The sequence below is a fragment of the Pangasianodon hypophthalmus genome, chromosome 19 (assembly GCF_027358585.1).
Source record: "Pangasianodon hypophthalmus isolate fPanHyp1 chromosome 19, fPanHyp1.pri, whole genome shotgun sequence".
NCBI lineage: Eukaryota > Metazoa > Chordata > Actinopteri > Siluriformes > Pangasiidae > Pangasianodon > Pangasianodon hypophthalmus.
Window position 1 is genome coordinate 8,828,957 of NC_069728.1, and position 18,610 is coordinate 8,847,566.

Genomic DNA, 18,610 nt, shown 5'->3' on the forward strand with positions numbered 1-18,610 from the left:
CTGCATTCATGAAATTTTACATGTTCATTCTCTGCAGCACAAAGCATCCCTGCAGTGCAATACCATGTTCACATCATTCTGTAACATACCGTAAACAATGTTATTTTATTTCTGTTTCCTCAGACCCTACATGTATATATTTTCACATCTTCATCTTTTGGTCACTTTCACAATTGCTTCTTTATATCTAATTCTTAATCTATTATTCTAGCTTTCTTGAATACTGTTAATAGTCTGTGCACTTTGTCTGTTTAACATGTTAGATGTCATACATGCATGCACACACCAAGACAAATTCCTCGTATGTGTAACACGCTTAGTGAAATAAAGAGATTCTCATTCTCATTCTGTCCCTAATTGGGGGATATTACAGAGGAATTTCCCAGAATGTTCATGATTGTTGGACTTCTGTTAGATTCTATACTGAAAATGACATAATTTTCTCTAACAGTAAACAAATAATATTCCAACAAACTGTTCTGTAAAAGTCTTTTCCTGGAGAGCATCCTCACAATGAAATTAGCATTTTAATTTTAACATCATCCTGAACACTAACATTTTGGTTGTATGCAATTTTACATATATTTAATTCAACAAACCCTTATTTACATAAACAAATGTCATTTTTGAAAAAGTACCAATACAAAAAAAATACTTGTAAGAGATCAGAAATCAACAGGGGAAGATTAACTGTGATCTAATGTTTTAAAGAAAATTAGTGTGAATTCAGGTGTATTGGGACAGCAGGTAACAGGTAATTTGTCTGGCTTGACAAGTCGAAGTCAAACTTTTCTTTACTGAGCACTTGCAATGGAAGTGTCTGATAGAAATAACATGCCTTAATTCATGTGACATCATATAAGTGGGTGTGGTCAGCATCAAACTGGAAGCTAACCCCAAAAATCTTGCGGTAGATAAAGTGCTTATTTATCAGAAAGGGTTTTTAGAATACTCCTGAATACTCAAAATTGTAGTGTTTCTCTAAGACCAGCTGGACACAAATACAGACTGTAAGAGAAAGCCCCATAAATAGCTTCAGCATCCTATAAAAAAGCAAGCAGGAGTTTGATTCGAGTTCCTCTTGTTTGCTCACATTCACTGAATCCAATAATGCTCCATAGTTCCCTATATAGGCGCATTATATAGAGCAGGAAATAATGATTTCCACACCCTGCGTAGTGCACAATATGAGGCAACAGAGAGCTGTTTGTGATTCAGCCATTTAAATGACACGGCCATAGAACAAAGGTCGTTAGTGAGTTGCGGCTGACAGCTGCCCATGCGCTCCACTGCACTCCTGTCCTCTCCCCTCAGCAGCAGGTGCACGTTTCAGACGCTTCAGCCCAACTTCTCAGACTTCAAAAATGGCAGAGGAGAACATATATGAGAAAATAGACGATGAGAACTTGTATGAAAAGCCTTTTGATGAGCCAGACTTCTCTGCTAAGGAGGAACCAAAGTATGAGAACCAAAGCACGTTTGCCTACGACACCCCAGTGACAAACGCGATTTACAGCGAGATTGATGTTCACAGTAAGGCAGAAAGAAGTTTGTCTCCAGACTACATAAACAGTAATGAAGTAACAGAGGAGGCAGAGGAAATCCCGACTGAAGCCCAGAACGGTGTAGGTTTGTATGAGGTTCCAGCAGGGGAGAATGAAGAAGAAATGTCGTCCAGACGCTCATCCGCATCGTCCGCTGAGCACTTCAGAGAGCCATATGATGAAGAGCAGCTACAGGAGGCCACTTATGAAGACAACGCAGAGGATGGGATGATGATGGCTTACTCACTGCCAAAGGGCAGAGCCGCAGGACCGGAGGAAGAAGTGGTGGACTACAGTCTCAAACCTGTGCAAAACAACAACGTTGAAGAAGAAGAGAAACCTGTAGATCCCAGTCAGCCTGAAATTGCACTCTTTGTCAAGGTGGGACCAAGACTTTATACATTACATTAGTATACTCAAGTTGCATACACTCTCAAGAAAAGAGTCGGTTCCTCAAAGGGCTCTTTTGTTTATTTAACGATTCCAGTTATCTATAAGAGAATATTTTGAATGGGAAACCCTCTATTGTAGAGTTTATGTGCTTGCAAGACATTGAAAACCAGAACGACAGACTTACGAATCTATTAGCATTAGAATGATCATAAAAGATTTTTTTGTTTCTGCTTCTAATGTTCAGTAATAGGGGCTATTGTCACCCATAAGGACCTTTCAGCTTTAACTTGCTGACTGAAGGTCATGTAGGTGTGGCTGCATGAAAGTGATAATCATCACTTGGACTTGAGCCATTTAGATTAAGTCCAGAAAAAGACTGAACCCCACTTCCTAATTTCTATCAACTATTTTACAGTCTCAAATAGTTTAATAAAGAGGCATGGTCTCTACACAGAAAGTACAAATAAACTATATCATGGAATGAAAGGAAATTGTCTTGACTTTGATGCTTCAAGCGATAGTTAATCAGTGTTTGGTGTAGGGTGGAGATAAGACACATCCAGAGTACAATGGAAATAGCAAGAAGAATCCCAGTCAATCAGTCAGCTTTCTCAATCATTAACGTCTGCTTTCCTGAAGTCACTTCGTTCCCGCCTATGGGTTTCCAACCACTGATTGAGACTGATTTTGCTCAAAACGACTCAATATGCTGGTCCAATGTACCAGTGTGTTTAACCCAGAGATGGGTTTCAGGCATTGTACCAAATATTGATCAAAATCACACACCTGTTTCTATATCAGAACTCTGGTCATAGTTTCATCAGGACATAGTGGTGCTGTTTAATCATTCACCAGGTAACTCTACAGTCATGGAAACGAGACTGAACCTGTGTGTGCAAATGAGCCCATGTGTTCTCTTTACTTTTTGATAGAAGGGGCACTATAATCTCAGTACGCAACGGGGTCACTTTGCTGATTGAGCAACAGTGATTGACAAGAGTGGAGTGTGTGTTTGAAAGGTCTTAGATTAAATAGAAAATGTGTTATTTCTAATTTCCACAGAACTTAATAATATTTACAGCAATTAGAATGTGTTAAAACACTGTGTATGCTTGTATATGCTTTTAAAGACAACGTAGAGGTACTGGATATATTTAAACGCAACCAACAATGGCTGGTTTTACAACCTCTTGACTTCACCACAGCTTTTTATGATCATCATAGATCACAGTAATAAAAGAAAAGCTATCATGGAAGTGTTCTTCACAGGGAGGGAGTTTTCAGCCATGTTATGAAATAACAGATTGCAAGTAGTCTCATTATTTTGTAGTTATTGTGCTTCTGACTTTTGCTCATAATCCTGAAAAATATCCGAAAACAATATGATGATGAATAACTTTAATGAACATTGAATTAGATTCATATAGCTTCAAATGAAGAATAATTAAGCACTTTCAAGCCAGGCTTCATGGACTGATGAGTTTATTCAGACAAGTTTTATGGGTTTATTGCTGATGAGGAAAACAACAAACAAAAAGCAATTTTTCTTCTTGAATATGAAGCATAGGTGTATTATCTAATTTAGGACTTTATTACTGAAAATTTTAATTTTGTTTCTTTTCTGTTTCTTTCCCTCTTGACATACTGTCCTAAAGGATTGATATTAGTGTAACACTGTTTTAAACATCAATGTAAGGCTTAAATAACAGAAAGGAAAAACAACTAATTTTTTTCTTGTCCTACTGGTGTTACTGGAGTTTATTTATTCCATTATAATGTTTATACAGCATGCTGAAATGACCTAATGATAGTGAAGGTGGTGCTGTTTCATATCACAAATATTAAAAGTAACTATGTGTGTTATTTATATACCCACTGTATATACTGTGTCCATGATAGCCTCAGATTCCTGTTCTTGGCTGACAGGAGTGGAACCCAATGTGGTTTTCTGCTGTTGTAGCCCATCCACCTCAAGGTTCAATGGTTTGTGCTTGCTCAGATGTTTTTCTGCTCAACACGGTTGTAAAGAGTGATTATATGAGTTACTATATCCTTCCTAGCAGCTCGAACCAATCTGACCATTTTGCTCTGACTTCTCTCATCAACAAGACCTTTCCACCCACGGAACTGTCTCTCACTCAGTGTTTTTTGTTTTTCTGTGTAAACTCTAGAGACTGTTGTGTGTGAAAATCCTAGGAGATCAGCAGTTTCTGAAATACTTAAACCAGCCTGTATGGCACCAACAACCATACCACGGTTAAAGTCTCAGAGATCACACTTTTACCCCATTCTCATGTTTGACGTGAACATTAACTGAAGCTCTTGACCTGTATCTGCATGATATTTGCATTGTGCTGCCGCCACATGATTGGCTGATTGGATAACTACATGTAACCCTGCTATACTATCTAAAATCTAAATCTTTGCTGACTGCTACTACTGATGTGTCCAAGGTTTCAGTTATGCAGGCATATCTCATTTTTTAAAAAAAGTTTAAAGGTTGTTCAGTGGTGCAACTTTCTCAAGTTCATCAAGGTTGAGTGATTTGGCACATCTGTGAATGATTTGCAGTAACACAAAGGTTTCATTTCAAATTCATTTTGTGTTTCGGCCTGGAGTGTATTTTAATTTTTCAGTTGTCCCTTAAACTCTTATTCAGTTATGGGTGGTAATTCATATTATTCAGTAACTACTTTGAATTAATCAGTAACTACAGAAAAACTAATAGGAAGGGAATGCAGTTATGAGAGTGAGGAATTTGAAGTCTGAAACTGCTGACAGTTTTCTTCTCAGAGCCTCCCAGGTCAGAAGCAAAGGTAACATCGTGCCTGCAAAAATGCATCAGCAAATGCTGAAACAAAAATCACAGAAATGAGAGGTAGAATAATTATTTTGGAAAAAAAAAGCATGATTTAACACTTGAACTTGTTTTTGATTTACATACTAATCGTCTCTTATATTGTTTGTGATATATTTTGTTAACACAGCACAAAATGATCTCTTTATTAGTTCAATATTAGCTACTGTTTTCCTTGTAAGAAAGGAATTTCTTATTCTATTTGACTGAATCATCTAATCAGGTCTTATATTGTAATATGAAATTACAAGAGGTCCACTGAGATGGGTTCATGCTTTTAAACTATGAAACAGTCACTGTAGTCCACTTATAGTTACAAATATACAATCAGATAACAGAGAGTTGACATGCAATCTTTTTATAGATATAATCCTAATGTGATAGTTTTAGACAGTGTACATATATGCAGCTGGTTGGGTCCCTGGAGGACTAGTGGTTACGCCACAACGCTCTCACCGCTGCAGCCCGGGTTTGATTCCTGGCCAGGGAACCAACCCAGACACTGGGGTTGCGTGCAACAGCGCACTCTTAGTGTTGGTCCCAAGCCTGGATAAAGTTTGTGGAGGGTTGCATCAGGAAGGGCATCCGGCGTAAAAGCTGTGCCAAATCAAATATGCGGACCAATGATCCACTGTGGCGACCCCTAACGTGAGCAGCTGAAACAGGAACAACAACAACAAATATGCAGGTGTTTCTTGGCCAGCATAGCTGTGTGTCATTGCATGAGTGGTTCATGTGCAAAAGAAATTGAAATTTAGGGCATCTGCCAGTGCAGGTGTAATTTGCTCGCTAACAGCCAGTGTGTTTTTTTGGTTGGTGCAGGTGTAATTAGCAAAACAATTGTTTCACATTTGCATTGTGTTGTTATTTTTGTGGTCATAAATTAAGATGTTGTGTTGTGGGTGGGAGAGCACAAACGCGGATACTGCATTCAAAATCCACTGCTCCACTGGGACCTTCTAACCCATTTTGGTCTAAAAATGCGTGTTACCTCTTCCTGAGCCCCCCTCTTACTAGAGATGCAATAAGATGTTATTTTCCCTACCTGAAGAGCAGCATTATAAGTCCTGTCCTGGTTTAGTGGATGTTCTCCTCTGATGTAATGCTACTTCACAAATAGGACACTTCACCCCAATAATAACTACACACAACAGACTTAATTCTCTTTAACCCTAACAAATAAGAACAAGCAACTGTGGCAAAATTCACATGATTGGCCGTATGCGTAAGCTTGTATTTCAACCAGCAGTGAGAATCTATGGAGTTCATGTGCGTGTAAAACAGGACAGCAGAATGGATTATGGCTGGTTTATGCTTCTGCAATCACGTATTTGTGAGCAAATCAGGGTGTTGTGCACGGATGGTCACATGGGTATCTGCCTTCATACTCATGCATGTAACATGAGTTCTACACTAGGAGGCAGCACTGCATGTACTCAGCTATAATTTATGGAAAACAGAAAGCAAACAAGTAGAACTCAAGGCCAGTAGCATCAAAGGGAATGCCTCTGCCACCAGCAAATCTAGTCCTTTTTGTTACTAATTTGTATGCCTGAAATATGCTTAAATATACTTCACAGACAAATAAAGGTATTGAAGAAAAACTATTTCAGACATTTGACCTTGCTTGACCCTGTCTGGATCAATTCTAATCTGTTCATCTGCTGTTTACAATGATATTTTCATATAAATCCTACAAACATTCAGACACTCGTTTTTGAGATACTGTGCTAACGAGAATCTGGGACAGATGCACGGATGTACACACACATGAATGAAGAGACGACTCGAAAAAATAATGCTTCTGCCATTGGCAAAAGAAATCTCAGAGCCAGAACCAAAGGAGAGTTCTGTGTTTTAGCACACAATTTTGTTTTAACACACGAATTAGGAATGCAACTCGATGCCACTATCTGTGTATCTAACTGTATTCGTTTAGTGCTCCAAATATTTGTATCTATTTTCATATTCGGGTTTAAATCAGAAATGGGCATGATCTAGACCAGAGGGTTTGTTTTTTATGTGGACCCTACTACTATGCCCCGGAAACACTGGAAAACACTGAAAATGACTGCTGGGACAATGAAGTCATTTTTCATCCACAAATTATGACAATAATTTGCAGTTTTGTGTACACACTGAAATTCATATGTTAACCAGACTTTTCTACAGGTGATCACATTAATTGGCATACTGTATATAATATTACTTTAAACTATTTTCACACATCAGATTATCAGTACAGTGACAGTAAATTAACAGTTCACTACCCAACTGTTTAAAAAGGTATTCCATATATTGCCTGTACCAAAGTTCAAGTTTATTAATGTGCGGAGTGTGCGGTCTGTTGTGTCATTATTCTTCTGTAGACCTATTCATTCTGTACATTTACAGCGTTCTACAAAAGGAAAAATGAACCAATAGCAAAATTGTTTTGCCACCACAGACTAATTAACTGCAGTAATGAAGAGTATCAAGTATCATGTCTTTATATCTGAAAAGCATTTAACAGCCTTTGAGTGGAAGCATAATCCACAGAATGAGCACCATAAGTCTATCTGGTATTATGGATAATTTCATATTTAATATGTACACATGTATTTATGTATGGCGTACATGCAGATATGTTTTGTTATATTTCACACGTTACAAATCATAACAGTTATTTCCTTTTCCTGTAATGAATCATTTGTGATGGGCGGGGGTTGATGGGTGGAGATCTCAGTGTAAAGAGCACTGGTGTGGAGGTGAAGCTCAGCAGTTTGATGGGTTATGATCACTCACCCACTGACTTTCCATCCAGTGCTTGGATATGACTGGGGTCCTTTAGTGGATAAACAGGATTACTGAAATGAACTACTGGCATCTATGAAGTTTCTGGCTGCCCCAGTGTTGATACACTATACGGCCAAAAGTTTGCGGACACCTGACCATCACGCCCATATGTGCTTTTTGGAGATCCCATTCAAGATTTAGTCCCCGCTTTGCTGTCCAACCTTCTGGGAAGGCTTTTCACCAGATTTTGGATCATGGCTGTGGGGATCTGTGCTCATTCAGCCACAAGAGCATTAGTGAGGTCGGGTACTGATGTTGAGCAAGAAGACTTGGGGAGCAGTCAGCATTCCATTTCATTTGAAAGGTATTCAGTGGAGTTGAAGTCAGGGCTCTGTGCAGGCTACTCAAGTTCTTCTACTCCAAACTTGGCACACCATGTCTTCATGGACCTCTCTTTGTGCATAGGGGCATTGTCATGCTGGAACAGGTTTAGCCCTCTTAGTTCCAGTGAAGGGAAATTGTAATGCTACAGCAAACAAAGACATTCTAGACAATTGTGTGCTTCCAGTTTTGTGACCACAATTTGGGGAGGAACCACATATGGGTGTGATGGTCAAGTGTCGACAAACCTTTGGCCATATAGTGTAAGGGCTAAAAAAAGGGAAGGAGGTGTTCGAATGCTGGACCATGACAGGAAATAGTACAGAGAGTACTCACCTACTTTAGCTCATTGTTTGTTCAACCATGTATTGTCCAGATTGTTTCCTGGGTTGAAGTGGACACTGGGAGGTACAGTGAGTAACCTTTTTAGCCCCAGACAGAAAGCGTCATTGAGTGCAGTCTCAGGACACAATGGTCAGGACACAAAACTGGAGTGAGCCTTTGCAATAGCAATGAGAGTCCAGGTCATTTAAAAGAAATAGTGTGATTGCAAACTGGTGATTTCTATTAATAATAAGGTGACTGTGAACAGGAATAGGAACTGGAGGTCATGTGATGAAGTTGCTGGTTGAAGATCATGGGAGTTGCAGACACGGGTGTAACATTTGCTAGTTACAGATAGAAGAGAAACATCAGTAACCTGATATACTGTGGGCCCAGAGTGTGTTGGTATTCAAAACAGTGTATATAGTAGAAATTAGAAATGACAGTTAATTAAATTAGTCGGGGATTCACACAAGTATTGCTAGGATATAAATATATCTTTAACTGATCTACACTGACTACCATATAGACTTTTTCATAAGACCCTGAAAGACTAGTCTGGTGCTAAAACCAAATGCTAAATCATCAAATATTTAAACAGGAATCTTGTTCCCCTGGGCTTCCAAGGCTGATCAGATATAACCTATCGTTGCACGTCAGAGTGCTGCGTGTGTCCAGTTGTATTAAATATTGATGAAGCCAATTCCTCTACTCTTGGTTTCTGGGCCATGACTGACTGTTGTGTGTTAGAAGGTACCATACATTGCACAATAAAACTCCACAACTAGCAGTCTGGTACTCCTAGAACATTCCTAGAACTCCAGGAATAACATCAGGATAAATTCTGTGGTAATATAATGTATCTTTCATCCACTTAAGAGACGTCTGAGGTTTCCAGAACTTAATCACTATCAAAGCCTGTTAGAAAGCATCATGTTGGTGTCTCGGGATGTGCTCCAGAGATGCTGTTTTCTCCCGGCTTCTGTTGGACCCAGGTGCATAACATGGGGTGAATCAGGGCCAGAGCTCCTCCCCTGGCAAAGCTGCACACCTTTTACCATCGCTCTCTTCACTGCATTGCTGTTTGTGCGAGAGAGAAGCTGATTATACTTGGTGAAGGGCGCAGAAGTTTACTGTAGGACAGCAGTAGCACTGCTAGGACTGCTTGGACGAAGTGGGAAGATGTAAGGGACAGGTCTTAGGATTGCTCTGTTTTGGACTGAACTCAGATCAAGATAAACTGCCTGTACAATGACCGATCTAATGTCAAAAGGAGGGGGCCGGGAGCCTGATCTTGAATTGTTTGTCAAGGTAAGAGAAAGAAGGGACATGGAAAAATGAAGGAAGATTGGTTTAAAATAAAAGGTTTACATCCAGGTAATGTTATTCTGTTCCCGCATCTATGTAATGCAATAGTTGCTCTAGAGTTACAGCAGTACACCTCAATGCGTGAAGAGACCATTTAGATTTTTAACTATAGATAGTATTTAGTACTGTTGTATATGTGTAAAAGTCTGTGATATATATTTGCTGATGAGCTCTTATATACCCACACTGAAGATTAAATCAGGTTTTGGGCTTGTGATGTACTGGCTTCAAAACTCCTCAGAGAGAGGAGCAGCTGGAGAAGCAAACAATTAATGAGGTGCTGATGCAGAGGAAACAGTCTTTTACTTGCTTACATGATGGCCTCTGCAAGACACACACACACACATACACACACTTACACTTGAAACACCTTTGTTTTCTGCAGAATGTTCATGTTCCTACACGAGTGTTTCAAAGTGAAATGGAGCGTATCTGACTTTTACAAACTGTACATTCTCCCAGGGGCATCACAGGCTCCATGATGTAAAAAGAGCTCCTCCCTTATCAAAGCTGCACACCTATTTCTGTCCCTCTCAATAGAGCTGTCATTGGTTTCACAGCAAGCTGCAGTATGATTTGATATTCTTTATTCTTCTTTTACATATAGATCTGTGACTACAGCTGCACTTTTCCAGGATGAGAGGATGATTTTTTCATACTGTCTTGCACAGCTAGTTGAACAACTGGATTTTTCTACTTTGATTCTTTTTGTGTAACAATGTCAGGTTTGTGTCTGATAAAGTGTTTTCATTTTTGGATTAAAAATAATACAATGTAATGACCGGAAACAGTTACATGCATGAATACATACAGAATTAAATTAAATAATCTATTCATAAATTATTGGACATAAGACTTCTTTGACTGTGGCTAGCAGAGAGGGCAATTAAAGGACACTGTATTCTTTCTATTGTCCTAGGTCACATGGTAGACTTCCTATAGCTAATCCAGTGCTACTCATGCACCCATGTTTAGAAACCTGATCTCTCTAGCATAGAGACAGTACTGGAGAATATTAGTTTGATCACTATTCTGTGCTTCCATTTCTTCCTTAGTTTTAGGATCCTAGTTGTTTTCATATGAAATGGTTATTATACATATGTCTATAATACAATACTATCATGACTGTCAAAGAATAATAAAAATAAGTCTTTACATGTTCTGTACATTCTTAACCTGCATCCAAAATGGTAGCCTGGTCCTTATTCCCTACAAACCTATCAGTACATTAGGAACATTCTGTATGGTTTGGACACTAACCTCTTGCAGTGCATTGTGGGAGTTTGCTGCATATTCTACTTTAGGCTACAAAATGGCAAACTTCCCAAAATAGTGCACTGTAAAGTGAGTATTGTGCCATTTCATACATACCGTTAAAAGATTTCTTAACGGTTCTTTGGATGGTTAAAGGTTCTAGCTTGCTAAATGTATTCTACTTAGAACCTTATCTACAAAGGGAAACCCTCTGTTGTGACAAGCCTTTAAGGTTCTAGATGGATTTCTCAGCTAAGAGTTTTTCTTTATACTCTTAAATTGTATCTCTGCAAAGTTCCCTATAGTTCTTAGGTAATTTTGGCTCCTTATTTCCCAATAATACTTCGGTCCTTTTAGATATTTAAATAAATTAAATGCATATCCTAAGAATGAATATCACTGAGTTACCATTTAAATATCATGCTTAATGCCAGATTCAGCAAATTTGTTTGAGATGCAAATGTTAAGCCCCAATGGGCTTGATTGTGAATATAAAACTATCTTTCTTAGACACAAACAGTTTCTGTATGCATAGGCTAAATATATGTGATGATTCCAACAGATGGTGCTGTTGTACTTCATTGCTTTGCCTTTATCAGACTCTCTTGTTCACCAGATTAAAAGTAGAGATGTCTCATTTTAAGCAACTTGGGACATCTCAAACTACAGTGTGTTGTATTAACCTCTACTGATCTTTGATATTCATGACCTATTTGCGGTTTCAGCAAAGCATTTACTATAAAAATGACTTGTCTGACGGAGTTCAGTAAAGTCTGTGGTCACTAAGTAATGGAGTAAAGGCTGTGTCATATGAGTGAGTCATTTCTCAGTGTTGTGTGGTCCGCAGGCTGGGAGTGATGGGGAGAGCATTGGGAATTGTCCATTTTCTCAACGCCTCTTCATGATCCTCTGGCTCAAAGGGGTTGTCTTCAACGTCACCACTGTGGACCTGAAGAGGTGAAAATCCATCTCATAAAACTTACCAGTTTAGAGTGTTTAAAATAGAGCTTTTGTGATAGATTTGTACACACACATATGATTGTTTCTCATATCATATGTGATATTTTGTTCAGGAAACCAGCTGACCTGCATAATCTGGCTCCAGGCACACACCCTCCTTTTCTCACCTACAATGGTGAGGTCAAGACAGACATCAACAAAATTGAGGAGTTTTTAGAAGAAGTGTTAGCACCACCAAAGTAAGTCACTGGATGTTTCGTAGGTTTATATAATTTGGTAAAAATTATATAAATTGATTTTGAGTTTAAACTTTCTTGAAATACTTTTTCTAACCTATACTTTAAACAAAATTGTTTTGCACGGTGATAAGGATGAAATTATGTCTATAAATAGTCAACAAATTGATCATTAACAAGTCATGCTTATTTAATTATTATCTTTCTTTGACAACTGTGTGTATTTTTATTGGCTTGATGCTATGGTGACAATCACCAAACATGAAATATGCCACTTGTAGTATATAGACACACACACACACACACACACACACACATATATATATATATATATATATATGTGTGTGTACATATACATATATATACTACAAGTATATACACTCTTTAGTGCTGATTGGAAAACATAAAGCCTTCTGTCTGTAATACTGTGCTTTGAGTTTATGTTTTGAAATATGTCAGAGATATTATTAAATGACACAGAGTTGGTATTTGCCTAAAGGAAGTGGAAAATGCTATATTTCTGTTCTCGGTATTCCTCAGATACCCCAAGCTGGCAGCCAAGCACAGGGAGTCCAACACAGCGGGGATTGACATATTTGCAAAGTTCTCAGCTTACATCAAAAACTCAAGGCCAGAAGCCAATGGAGGTAGACATGTCAAACCAGATCACATGATTTTCTGAATGGATGTAGTATATTACGGACACTAGTATGCCAAAAGTGTAGCGATATTTAAAAATTATATGAATATTGGCCTTTCTGCAACTTCAACAGGTAGATTAATAATCAATAATTATACTTAAACAGTATGCAATTTTAATTATTTAAGTGTGTAATATGGATTGTGGCAGGGCTGGAGAAAAACTTGTCAAAGGCCATAAAGAAGCTGGATGACTACCTGAACAGCGCTCTGCCTGAGGAGATAGACGCAGACAGCGTGGAGGACGAGAAAAGCTCTACCCGCAAGTTCCTGGATGGCAACGAACTCACCCTGGCAGACTGCAACCTCCTGCCAAAACTCCACATAGTCAAGGTGAGCTGCTCACTTCCCTGCACATAAGTACGAAATTGTGACTACAAATGGTGTAACAGGTTTAAGAATCGAACAATGTAACTGTGAAAGCTGACATTTTGATTGCTTCTCCTTGCTCTGGCTCTTTTCAGATTGTTGCCAAGAAGTATCGTAACTATGACATTCCTGCTGAAATGACAGGAGTGTGGCGCTACCTGAACAGCGCCTATGTTCGAGATGAGTTCATCAACACCTGTCCTGCAGAAAAAGAGATTGAACTGGCCTACCAGGATGTAGCCAAATGGCTGGTCAAATAAAGCTTGTGGCACAAATATCAGACCAATTAGACTTTATAGGTGCAGGCAGAAATAGACTGCACTGGTTTTATAGAATTTAGTTTTGTATCATTGAAAACAGATCTTGCAGTGAAACCACTCTGGTTAGCCAGAATTCTGTTCTGCAACACAAAATAAAGAAATATGATGACTCAGTGCAGGCCAGGGAAGTCTCATTCCCCTGTAGTGATTGTGTCTAAACTATCTGTCAAGGCTAGATAAATAGTTTTCCACGAGTTTTCTTTTTTCAGCTATTTGCTGCAATTCTATTATTTACATCAGTAGATTAGTATTATTTAAAGAAGATATTATCTGTCAATAACAAGCATATACATTAAAGTTGACAGCTAAATATAGAAAGGATCTATTAATTAGTAGATTCAAGTTTCTAATTTGATGATGATTTTCAGGACTCAGGATTGTCTTAACATATAAAAATATTTAATAGGAATACTAGCTGTGTCTGAATGATTATTTAGAAAAAGAACAAATGAGCAATGGGACAAGATAAAAGTGAAACAACTTTTAATGCAAGATCTGAAAATCATATATATATATATATTTTTTACTTTTATTGTTTTAATTACAACTCTAAAATATTTTCATAATGCCTCTAAATCAATTAATTAAGATATGTGCATACATACATTCCCAGCTCAGATATTAAACTCTTTCATTTAAAGTATATATTTCATTTTGATTCAACAGACATCCTCTCATTTTCCTACAACTTCTTTGGTGAAGTACATTTTATTGTGTTAACATTTTACTTATCTTTTTGTCAGCTGATATATGTTTCCGAAAGATTTAGTCTTGACCTAAATTATATCTGATTAATTTGTAATTTGTATTTTGAGTTGTGTGGCAAAGAAGATTCATGACATCTCATAATGCAGTTAAATCAAGTAAAGCAGTGTAGTCGGGCTCTTCTCCAGGTCTCCTCCACTCTCTGCTGAAATAGCACACAGCTCCACAGACTTCATAGGTCCTCATGGAGCTCGCTGCTCTTGTGTGGCTTGGACAAACATTTGATATGAAAGGGGAGTGTGGCGCCAGAGAGGCCTATCCTGCATGAACCTCTACGAATAAAATAATATTTTTACAGTTCAACTTGCGTTATTTCATTTTCCCTATGCACCATTTTTGCTAATTAATATAATTATATAGGGATTATATTAAAGGAAATGGAACTTATACTGGAATTGAATGATGAGGCTTAATGTGTGTGGTTGAAATATAAAATCTGAGCTGAAAACAATTTGCATAGTGAAGGTGAAAAGACTTGACAATAGATAAAGCTAAGCAGTGTCACAGATCTGCATTTCATTGTCTGTTAAACACAAGAAACTTTGAGCTGTCCTTTTCATCCTCAGGTTGGAGAGTGATGACCCCAAACAGATTTAAACACTGACTTCCAGGCTATATATCAAAGCTCGCTTGTTCCTCTACTCTATCATTAGGGTGGAAAAAATGTCCAAACCATCTAGATTTTTCCTCAAAAGAGCCTCACTCCAAAGACCTGCGCCCATCAGATTTACAATAGGGAGCAGCACTATTTACCCGAAGCAAGCTCCGTCCAGAAATAACAGAGCAGAAAAATAAATGGAGCCAGCCATATTTTTCCACACAAGTAAGAAAATATGTCCAGGGCTTGTGCCTCACTGCTTAACATAATTAGTTCTTAAACATTCTATGCCTTGGATCTCTGCACTCACATCCAACATTCTCCAAGCAAGATAATATACATTATGGCATTAAAGTCAAACATGTCCTGCGCTCATCCAGGGCTGTAACTCTTATCTGTTGACACAGACACCAGTGATACACAACTTCCCCAGCTCCATGCATATGAAGAGACAATCCACAGACACTAATTATATCTTGTCCCATGGTTTATATTAATTGACAGTTTGAGGTACATACACATAACAGATTGAGTCTGTGCTGTTCCATCAATGCGAACCAAATGTCTTAAAGTTCAGAGTATGCATACTTTTATTACAATTATTTGCATTTTACAAGTCAGAACACTTGACATACAAGATGACTTTATGGAAACGACATGCTTTGTTGTTATTATTATATTTAAAAAATAATAATAACAACAAAGCATGTCGTTTCCATAAAGTCATCAAAGTTATTTATTTGTCCTTTTTATTGAATTTCAACTATTTTCATGCAGTTTCTATTGAATGCTTTGCTTGTGAGCTGCTATTTCTAGGAGGAGTTTCATCAGAATAAACGGAGACAGTGCACGCACGGTCCATCTACTAAAGTATCACTCAGGTTTGGTGGTAGATAAACAATTCACTGGCACTTGGAGTTGATATTGGCTTCTTGCTGCGTGATTGCCTCAAACTTACCACCACAGACTCATTAGTGTTGCTAAACATTTTGAAATGCCATGTGTTAGTCAGTTCTGCTTATTATCGCTCTCCATTAATTTCACCTTTTCTAGAACAGCATATATATATATAAATATATATATATATATATATATATATATATATATATATATATATATATATATATGAAATGCCATGTGCCATAAATATATATATACATACATACATACATACACACACACACACATATATATATATATATATATATATATATATATATATATTTATGTGTGTGTGTATGTATGTATGTATGTACATATATATATATATATATATGGTCAACCTTAGCTAAGATTAATGTACTCCTGACCAATCTGTCTCTTTAAGCCAGGAGTGAACAACGTCAACTCTGCAGGACCAAAGCAATACACCATCAATTTATCTTATATAGAGAAAATACTAAAGGGAAGTGTACAAATATACTGATGTAATGTATCTTATGGAAGTTTACATTCAATAATATGGCCTATAAGTCAGTCTTTATTACTATAGCAGAAAGTAATTAAGAGACAGATCAGCCAAAGGGTTGCTGCAAATTTTCTGCAAAGTATATTTCATATACTTCCAAGTGAGGCAGAATACAATCCAAGCATCTATCATATTAAATTCATGGACCATGGTTTTTCTTAGAGCTGGTAAGTTAAAAATATAAAAACAATTCTTCCATAAACGTTTCTCTATTATCTACTCTTCGTCCTTAATTTTGCAGAATATTGTGGAATCATAGTCTAGAAGATTCCGCTATAAAACAGGATGTCATTTTTATTAAGACAAGTTGAAGAAACCCAAATCTGACTTTTCATATGGCAAAAGAGTATTGGGTTCTTCCTCAGCATGGGCCTAGTTTCTCGGAGTCTGCAGTGTGAGTGACATGTGGTGGAACTTGATGGGGATTAGTGCTATGACGGGCGCACGCCTGTGGCTTGAGTATGGAGCTGATGACCTAACCAGAAGGACTTCTGGCTTCAGAATACTTCATTCTGGCAAAATATACACATGCTGGACATCAGTGATGCTGAGATGGCACAGAAAGATTCTTTATTTGCACTGAATGCAGATCAAAGAGGTAGTGTTTGGATATAGTGCTCAGAGAGTAATGAGGCCTAGTATATCACTTAGCCACAAAGGTGATTGAGTAAAACCAGGAATATAAAAGAGATGTTCGTCCTTAGTATTTAACCTGGGATCAAATGTGCACCATGACTGACGTTTAAGGTTTAATTTGATATTTCAAAAATTTCTTCCTGTTGTGGCAGGATGTGGGCACAGAGACCATCGCATTATGTCTGGGATGATTATAATTCTTTTATGAAATGACTTGGTGCCTGAAAAAGGAGTAAGGACAGTTAAGTTCCTCTCGTCTGTCTTCCAGCACGCAGTATATCTCTCCACATAAGAGAACAATCTTTTGCTTCTGCACTCAGCCTTGCCCACAGAAGCCATCACAGCTGCTTGGCTGTCAAGAAAATTTTCTTTATCATTCAGCTTTATAAATCTCTGCACACTCCCCAGGAAATCAAGAATGTTTGATTTTCCAGTCATAAACTATAAAATCTGTCATTAATATAATAACATGATTTGGGATATTTGGAGACAGAGCCAGAGTCTAAACGAAGAGCAGACATGGGCATCGATGAAACGCTTTGGCACGCCCCAATGGCTGGAATTACTTTGTCATTTTCCAAAATAGAAGATCAGAAATAACTGGCATGGTGTCACCAAGCCTGTATGTCAGTCATCAGAAACGGCCCCTGGAAGCACTGTTTTGCGTTACCAGTTCATTAGTTCTCAATTAACACTCGGCCCCATCAAAAAGTTTATACGGCCATTTTTTTTTTTTGACGAGAACCATGCCCATGCTCCACTATGGCTGGCTACATTTGAAGATGAAGTTTCTGTCCAAATATTTCACATTTTACTGCTTGGCCCGGACCTATGGAAAAGGCCTGTGTTGCATGAATATTTGGCACAAGTCAGAGCTCTGTCCTGTCGAATGTTCTGGTGCCTGAAACACTCAATCATGAGCAGTGTAGATGGTGAATAACCTGAGACTCCTGGCACCAGTTTGAGGACTCAACAAAGAAAGCTATTGTTTAACTGGTAGCTATCCATGGTCCTGATATTAGAAGATTTTCTCAATTAGTGTAATTATGGGGCAGCGGGTTTGGCGTGCAGTGTAATAGCTTATAGTTATAAAATCTTTCAGATTTTGTGCATGGACATGTCAAAAAACCTTAAAGATTTTACCATCACTCAAGAGTCTTTAAACTGATAATCGAGGGATTATGATAATGAGGACAACAACCACAAAAATTACTTAATTAAAAGCATATTTTTTTCACTATTCAACTGATACCCTCTGAAATTCTCAGCTATTTCTAATAAGGTTCTTGTAGGCTTTCATTTGTTTAGGATTAGACTCAACACATGCAGGCACCAATAATTTTCTTATCTCTTATGTCTTATCAACTTTTCAGCATTAATGTCAATTGTGCACTAGATGGAGCAGTCGAGCTGAAGTGATTTAAAAAACAGCCTTTAACTAAGCCTATAGGTGAAATCTTTTCCTCTATCAGATAATGCAGATATGCGAATGGTCATTCCAGAAAGCTACATAGCACCAACTCAGTAAATATCATTGCTGTCTGTGATAGCAATGATAGTTTGATACAGCAAACTGAGCTACACTGAATTGGCTTCAAATCATCTGACATCATTGTGGTGGCATGTTAAAATGGTTTAATATGGTGTAAAAGGTTTATAGTCG

At 37.8% G+C, this 18,610-nt stretch overlaps 1 protein-coding gene across 1 annotated transcript; it reads left to right on the forward strand.

Moving 5' to 3' along the window:
* Positions 1-1,278: 1,278 nt before the first annotated feature.
* Positions 1,279-14,548, forward strand: clic5b (chloride intracellular channel 5b). The gene is made up of 6 exons (XM_026944480.3): positions 1,279-1,925; positions 11,744-11,853; positions 11,970-12,095; positions 12,633-12,739; positions 12,943-13,124; positions 13,256-14,548. The coding sequence occupies exons 1-6, from the start codon at positions 1,365-1,367 to the stop codon at positions 13,418-13,420; spliced, it is 1,251 nt and encodes a 416-aa protein (XP_026800281.2). The 5' UTR covers positions 1,279-1,364; the 3' UTR covers positions 13,421-14,548.
* The last annotated feature ends 4,062 nt before the right edge of the window (positions 14,549-18,610 follow it).

Coding starts and splice junctions, on each gene's coding strand:
- clic5b (XM_026944480.3), top strand. CDS start 1,365: ATGGCAGAGGAGAACATATATGAGAAAATAGACGATGAGAACTTGTAT. Junction 1,926..11,743: donor AAATTGCACTCTTTGTCAAG/GTGGGACCAAGA, acceptor TGTGGTCCGCAG/GCTGGGAGTGATGGGGAGAG. Junction 12,740..12,942: donor AAGGCCAGAAGCCAATGGAG/GTAGACATGTCA, acceptor GGATTGTGGCAG/GGCTGGAGAAAAACTTGTCA.